We start from the raw sequence: 8490 nt of genomic DNA on the forward strand, positions 1-8490 counted from the left end.
TTCAGCTCTCAAACCAGAAGTTTTAGTTACATGTTGCCTCTTTTACATAGAAACACAACTGTCATTAGAGGATAGCRATGTTTATAAACTCCTGAGTTTCTCAAAACATGGGTCACAGTTGAACATGGGCCTTTTTGACATATGTAAGGCCCAGTCACAACTGCATTCAATACAGGTAGTAATCAGGATCAGTTAATAAGCAATTCAAAAGATTAGCTATAAGACAAAAGAGCCAAACAAATTTCATATTTATAGCATGCATGCATTTCAGGTGTATGTTAGATACCTATATAGCATACATGATGTTACACGCAGATTTGGGAATCATTAAGCCATATACAATATTTTTATAATTTACACTCAGGGGGTACCACTCTGCAAATTTAATACTAATGTTGATGGCAAAAGTATTTCTACTTCAGCCTCTGAAAAAATTAATAGATACAGTGGTAAGACAACCTGAAACCCATTTATATTAAGTATTATTCACACTAAACACCCATATGGACATTCATGCAATAAATCAGTTTTTTATATTTATTCTAGTTCCTTGAGGTTATTCTAAAAACCTGAACTACTGTCAYAGAACATGAAACACTTCATTCTGGAGACTTCAGAGGCTTTGAGAAAGCATTTAAATAATTTGATGACTTCAACTGTTTAGAARTTTTTGCATTTCTACTCATCTCTCTTTCAGGAACTCCACACACTTAACTGAACATAGTACTTCTCACAATTTTGGAAGGTTGTGGGGGGACAGCCCCCATAAGGGCTTGAAAGAGGTTCCTTCTTCTTCCAATCATTTTCACTGCATACTGGGGAAAAGTTTCCTTTCAGTTCACACACAACAACAGAAATGAATAAAACTGCAGGAGGCATCCTATTGAGAAAGAACCATCTTTCAAGTCTCAGAAGTATTCTCATTTTCTAAGGTTTGTCCCTAAACAAAGAGAATCATGGCAATTTTTCACCACTTTTAAATTCAAAACAGACATTCATAAATACTATTTCCAGGATGCATTTCAAGTAATTTAAATTTGTTTTTTTTGCTTCCTCCACYCTCCCCTTGCCAAAATTCCCAAGCTAGGGATTGTGGCATTCAAAAACACAAACTCCCCAAATTATTTCTTCAATACTGTTTATGGGGTCAGTCAAAACTAGAATTAAGGTCACCACCAAAAGAAACTTGTGAGCTGCTGCTCTGCAACAATAGAATTTATTGCTGCTTGGAGGACTGTATCACTGTAAGACTATTTCCCTGCCAAAGATTCAGCTCAAAAGATTCAACCGATTTATCTACAACACTAAAAAAAACCCTGTACCACAACAACTTTTCAGGTCCTATATCAGAATTAGTTAATTWAACAGACTGAGGCAGATTTAGCCCTGAAGAATTATTTTACCAAGTTACAGCAGCATAGAGAAAAAGTTTCATTCTACGATCTATTGGACAACATTAAGCATTAATATTTAGCCTACCCCAAAATCTAATGAAAATCGAATTCCTTTTTTATAAAAAAACTCTAAAAAAGTTTTATAAATATAGTAAACAAACAAAAAAAAAATCAAATAATGATTTTCTATTTAGTTAACTAGTTTTAAACAGTTTATATAACTGTGCTCACACCTTGGAAAAGACGACCGCCTTCCTAAGGAGCGATCGTGAACATTCTATATTTATCCTCYGCAAACTTGTCCGTCTGTTGCATTCAGAATTAAAACTGCAGACAATACATTACTCATAAGCTAAGTAATGTGATGATGATCTTAAGCCAAGTGACTTAAGGATGTCCAAGAAGTGAGGCACTAAATAACATGCGCTTTCCTTTTTGCTTCTTTAGAGTATTTCCTTGCTACAGGCAAAATGAAAAGGAGATATTACCTTCTGCAAGTATCCATTTAAAACAAGAAAACTCTCTCAGCTTAACAATCTACAGATAATTTTATTGCTCTACCCATTTCCTTGGAAAACTTACTCAGAGAGGCAAAAGGTGTAAAGAGCTCAGTAAAGCTTTCCTCTCACCACTTTTCCCACAGTTTAATAGGTGTTACTGCTTTTTCCTTATCTGGTATCTGCCATGCTAAAACTGCAATAGTGTGAAAGTAAAGATAACACTATAGAGCAGCAGGTAAAATGAAGAAAATGTTGACTTGGAGCAACTCACCAAGCTGATCAGCATGACTGAAATCCTTTATCTTCTGCAGATAGGCATGCACCTTTTTCTCATATAGACCATACCCAGCAGCCTTAAAACACTTGTCTTATGGAAATGACTACTCTTAACAAACTTTACTTAAGTAAAGTTCTATTTTACCTAGACTAAATATTTAAAATTCAGCACTAAYATCTTATACATTACTCTCAAGAGGGTAAATCAACTCTCTCCTCTCCTCTATCTACTAATGCCTCTATGGCTAAACAAAGCAATGTGGCATTTAAATGAACATCATTAATTCAGATCTCTTGAGGATAACTGAACCATTTTACTGCTCCAGTTTAATCAGAGGTCAGCTGATATAGTAAGTTATGAATGATAATAGATTAGAACAAAATATTTTAAATATATCAAACACCTTTAATCAAGATTGCCAGAAGTTCAGCACCAATTCATTCTTATGCTTTAAAATTCAATTTAGAACATTTTCATCTGCTTATTCTTTACAGGCCTAGAGTTATGGCAGAGTTGCTTATAAAGCTTCAGGTTCAATTCAACACATTATTTGACTGGAAACCAATCAGTATGAAACATGGAAGCATACAGGATTTCAGCGGAACTCAAGCAATATCCTTCTACAGGGAACTGCATCTTTTATATGGGAACGTCTGCGAGTTCCAACAGCATTAACAACTTCTAAAAATTTAGTTCCTAGTGGAGTTACCGAAACAAGGCAAGTCAAAAGATAAAGAGCAGATGAAAAACAGTTCATCAGTGCCTCAGCCTGGATATTAAGTAATAAGTCAGAAATCATGCAAGCATAAATTACAGATATAAAAGATATTCATCCTAGCAAGCAGCATGATACATTAGAATCATAAAGATAACTTGAAGCTATAATATCTGACTATAGGAATGATTTAGATCAATAAGCCTGTAAGACCACAGAAACTAGGAATTATAAACTCTCCTTGCTCTGCCCTGATTTTGTTTCAGGTCAGACTAATTAGATTAAAGTATTTCTTTAATATTAGAAAATAAGTGATGAGGTAGTGGTAGGCAAAAATTACTTCCAAGCTGCCACCCGTTATCTGGTCACTTTCGTTGTAATAGAAGCTAGGGCAGCTTTATGGTCAGCAGATATAAATAAAGGAATGAAAATCTAGACACTGGTCCAGTCTTACTAAATCACCATTTAAAATTTGTATTTGTTTCTCTATGTTGTAGAAGACATTAAGGCAAAAACAAGCTCTTATGGAGGTCATACAGTAACATTACAGGTAAGATTGTTTTAAATACAGAAACAAAAGCTTAACTTAAATGAAGCTAAAATACTAGTTTATTTCACTTGTAGAAACATTATTATCAAAAGTCATCTTTCATTAGCCAGAGCTGAATCTATAGTGGCCACTTTTGCAGATATTAGTATATGGGATTACTTGATGTAGTTGTAATTTTCAGAAGACAATGCATTTGGTAGTGCTATTCACCATGACTTTATTGCTACCAGCTTCACAGCATTTCTTCTCTGAACCTAAAGATGAAGTAGAATAGGCTTTTACCAAGCACTAGTTAATTGTTGAGAGTTGGAAAACTTGTCTTGTTAGCTTCAAACAGAATACAAATATTTGATTTTCCAAATTCCTATGAGAAAATTGCATATACAATGCTTCCAACATCTTAGATTTAGAGTATTAGAAAGGGTGCTAGAAAAGGGCAGGATATTCCAATTCAAATCAAGAAGCACGAATGTACTTGAAAAACAAATACAAGTACAAAGGATTCTCTGATAATCACTTGTCAAATGCTCTGAAAATATGTATGTTCACAATATATATTCTGTCTACACACACACACTATATATATACATACACTGTACCTTACATAGTATACTGTCATATATATTCTACTACTATAGAATCTGTTTCTGCATAAACACTTATATTAGTACATGAGCAACAGATGGTACCTATAATTATCATAATTATGCCTAGAAGACTGTGAATTTCTTGGAGGGGTATTCTCTAGTGAAGGGCTCAAAGATGACACCAACTAGACACCAGAAAAATCTGTCTTTTTGCAACATAAGTGTTACAGTGTTCTTACTTCCAAAAAGCTGGCAAATTATATTGAAATGAAGTCCAGCCACTTTAATTCATTTAGAATGTTAACGTAGGAGGATATCTGCAATTTAATTAGTTATGTGCATCTGTATGATAGAAAATCCTTAACCAGGAGCTTTAGCAAGAAAGAGCCACAGAAAACATAAGGTGTTTTAAAGGTCTGTTTTCGTGCCATCTGAATATCAGCTTTTGTCAGTTTAGAAAGCAGCTGAAAGTTCATGAAAGTCTTCACATGGTTACTTTAAATGGCTACATTTTAATGGTTACTTATAAAGATTGCTTTAAGTTAAATCAGTATTATGTGCACTGAACTGACAGTTGATACAATAATGTAATATAATAACACAATAAAAGTAACACAACATAATAATGTAACTCATTTCTACATCAAACTATTTTAATTGACTTTAAAACTCTGAGCCTAAGATTTCTCAGTGAACTGTAACTGGATCAAATYAAAAGTAGTTTTTAATCACATTTTTAAAGAAGTAGTTTGAGAGCTATCTAACCACCAAATTTCAAAGTAGAAAACCCCCTCCAAAGTTAATATTATGCTTCTTCAGAGGCTGGCAGAACCCTGGTGCTCCATTCAGAAACTCTAAATAATCCATGAAAAGCAATTAGAAAAGACTGGAAAAAAGTCTGTCATCAGCAACCTCGAAATTCTCTTTACAAGGGCCATTACCTGATACTGAAGAACTGCAAGAGTCTACAAACCAAAAAAAAGGATGAAAAAACACACTATTATTCATCAGCCAAGAGCAAAAAGAACAAAACAGGCTCAAAAGCAGCCTCCTTGAAGTGGCTGAAAAAGGACTAGAACGAAGAGTCCTATACAACCTAAATCTTTGCAATCAGCAGTCTTCAGTTAAAAAGCCCCTCCAATCATGACAGAGAGACTTGCAACAGTGACTCAAATGCTTATAAATTTTAACTGAGAATTTCTAAACATTACTTAGAAGTTAGTGAATCCAAATGTATGAATTTTCAGAGCTAAGAAAACTTTACAAAACTAGAACAAAACAGTTTTGAGAAAATAAGCTCTTCTAGCAAGTTGACTAAATAAATCATTATGGAAAAAATAAACAAGACACTTGTTACTGGGGAAGAGGGGGAAATGAATCAAGCTTTCAATACCCTAAAGACTTCTCCTGCATATAATATTAATATCATTAGACACAGCATTTTTAATGTAAATAATTTAATCAGTTGGGTTTTATATGTCAGGTACATTTAAGAGYTGCCTTTGGGTTTTTATTTAAATATGTGATATTTTGCCAGCAGGAAATGAGTTAGCTAAATAAAATACTTTTCTAGGGGAAACCATAGCAAGTAACCAACATAACCTATATTTTATTAAAAATCCAAAGTATACAAGATCTTATTTTTCAGGCAATTCCCTTTTATCATATACCTGTCAAAATACTGAGAACAAGGATACTCACACACTGACACCTAGGATCTTAATTACAAAGATGTTCTTACCTATGCAAATCCAATTTAGAGAGGAAAAACAAAGAACATAACACATCTCTTTGGATCTACCAACAGACTGGTTTCTACTAATTTTTCACTTCAGGACTAAAAAAAAAAAAGAAAAAGAAAAACAGTCTATCAAGTACCTTTTTGTCCTTTTGAAGGAAGGAAAGAGATGGTACCAGGCTGAAATCTTTTCTGAGATCCAGGATCCACTTAATGTTTGTTTGCCTCTTAGCTACAGGAGGGTGCTGTGACCAAGAAATTTCTCTAACGCCATCCCTAACTGAATGGCAGCTAAAAATGCTCTAATCACTTTTTGGTAGGATTTATACCTGCTTAACTTTTACAGGAATTTAAAATGTAGTTGCTTAAACTCCTGAAGCATGCTCATGAAGCATGCTTTAATGAGCAACATAATCCAAAATAAAGCAAACAAAGGGATCTTGTTTTGTCAAATGTAATTGACATGAATCCTTTCTTTGTAAAAAAAAAAAAAAAAAAAAAAAAAAAATTACATTAAATGCAAATCTTTAAAAGTTGATAGTTCTGTTCTAGTTGGATTCTAAAATTTGAGTATTAAATATGTTACTCTTGCAGTTTCTAAATTAAGGTGTATATCCAAGAAAGAACAACATAACATACCCTTGCTTTTGAAACAGTTCTTTGCCAAGCATGCTCAGATGCAGGAACACAAGCACAGTTAGTATCTGTGTGTAATCCTTCTCAAACTATATGGAAACAAAATGACTGCTGCTGAATACCAGCAGTAGTGCTCTCCTCACTTTTTTTTTTTTTTACAGGACTTTTTTTCAGGAGTACTAGAACCTGCTGGTTTTCATATGTGCTATGTTCACTGAATTTATCCAAGTTATCCRAGTAATTACATGTGTCATTCTGATTAGCAAAATTTAAAAAGTAGAATTTAAGTTTGAAAAATTCAAGTTGGACAGTTTATACTTTGTCATTTCACTTGCAGAAATAAATCGCAAACTGAAAATCACATCCAACTGGAAAACTCTCTTGTTGTAGGYAAAGTACCCTGAAATGCAAAATTTACCAGTTCTCTTGCTCTGGGACCTTCCTCTACAGAGAGCTTCTAAGACAAACATGCCTACAGATAAATATGAAGAGAGAAGAGGTCTGGGGGGTAGGAGGGGAAATGTATGTGGGAGGTGGGGAAACACGATTAATATTGTTTCTTCGAGGGTCCCCCAGTCATCTCTACCAGACAGAGCATTATAGTCATGAAAACRGGGTCAAAACTCCACTACGAAGTTTAAAGAAAAACTTTAATACTCTGCAAAGGCTATTACAGAGAACACTCTGTTTTTAAAGTCATCAAGCTTTATGGTACAGCAACTTCAGACATATTTCCTGGTCATTTTAATCAAAAATTCTCTAATATTTCACACCAATCTGAGAACCACCATCGAGACTGTATTATACCAACATCAAAATAAGCTTGATGCTCTTAAAATAGAACATTTACATAAATTACTAAAAAAAAAGAATCTGAACTGTGACAATAGTTTTGCTCAAATTTTGCAAACAGACAACACCATGCTACACTAATAAAATCTAAAATCATTTCTACCAGAAATAGCATGGGTTTCRCAAGTGCAAGCTCCTTATACAGATTTCATAAACTCTTGAATAGAGTACTATAAATACGAATGTTCTTGGCTGAAAATAACTACCTTTCAGAAACACTGCAAACGCTATTCTTTCTCCTACTGTGTTTTTCTGGTCTCAAGAACCTACTCCAGAGTCTCAACTCATGTCAGTCCCCGATTCTCTGATGCTTTTCCTCCATGACGCTTGCTCCACACTATCCCTTTAACAAACGCGGAGCATTAATACCATTTCAGAAAGAAAAAGTAGCTGAGAATTTGCCTGAAAGCTACGGTCTTCGCAAACACTAGCGGTATTACAGCTAGTCCATTACGCTCTGTTTTGCTCGAGGAATCCCCGATAAGCATCCTTAAAAACGCTGCTTGCACTGGCGTACTCCAAGATTTAAAGATGAAGCAACTGGGAAAAGTTAGGAGACCCAACACACAAATTTTGCCGCACGCAGAAGAAAGTCTGGGCAACGCAGTGCTGTTYGATCCAGCTCCGTAAGGGACGAGGTAGGGGAATGCCCACTGAGTGGGGCACGGGCTCGGCCCCACAAACTACGTAGGGGACAAACAAGGCAGTTTTACTAAAACAACAACAAAGAGTACAGACGTCAAAAACTGAGGAAACGCAGCCTTTGAAAGATCAGAAGGCGCGCTGAAGTCTRGAAAAAAAAATAAAAATAAACAGGAGAGCCCGGAGGAGCAGCGGGGGACTCAGCAGCGGGCAGGGCGGCGCGGAAGGCGGGACAATGACCTAATGGGCCTTTTTCTATCTTTAGCTTCCCGAGGCGCCGCCAGCAACAGGCGCCGGGGCCGCGCGGGGCGGCAGGTGGGCGCCGCCCCACGGCGCCCCGCGGCCAGGTGCCTCCCAACCGGCGGCCCAACGGCCAGGGGCCTCCCAACCGCCGGCCCAACGGCCGCCCCTTACCTTGAACACTTTGCCGAAGGCGCCGTCGCCCAGCTCCCCGATGATCTCCCAGAGCTCCTCCGGGTTCAGGTCTCTCTTGACGTGCTCGTACTGCTTCTTCTTCTTCTCGCCGCCCAGCTTAAAGATCTTCCGAAAGTTGAAGAAAGACATTTTTTCCCTTTCCCTCCTGCCGGGCGCGGGCGGTT

General features: G+C 36.4%; 1 protein-coding gene across 4 annotated transcripts in view; it reads right to left on the reverse strand.

Annotated features, from left to right (window-relative positions):
- SLK (STE20 like kinase) overlaps positions 1-8484 on the reverse strand; it is a 53010-nt gene extending 44526 nt beyond the window's left edge. For all 4 annotated transcript variants that reach the window (XR_003254170.1, XM_026069567.1, XM_026069568.1 and 1 more), the window contains exon 1: positions 8306-8484. Coding sequence is in view for 3 of the 4 variants with exons in the window: in XM_026069567.1 (XP_025925352.1) it covers positions 8306-8455 (150 nt within the window). In the remaining variant the exon portion in view is untranslated. The remainder of the gene's footprint in view (positions 1-8305) is intronic.
- Positions 8485-8490: the final 6 nt, after the last annotated feature.

Source organism: Apteryx rowi, unplaced genomic scaffold (assembly GCF_003343035.1).
Source record: "Apteryx rowi isolate R43461 unplaced genomic scaffold, aptRow1 scaffold_3, whole genome shotgun sequence".
Taxonomy (NCBI): domain Eukaryota; kingdom Metazoa; phylum Chordata; class Aves; order Apterygiformes; family Apterygidae; genus Apteryx; species Apteryx rowi.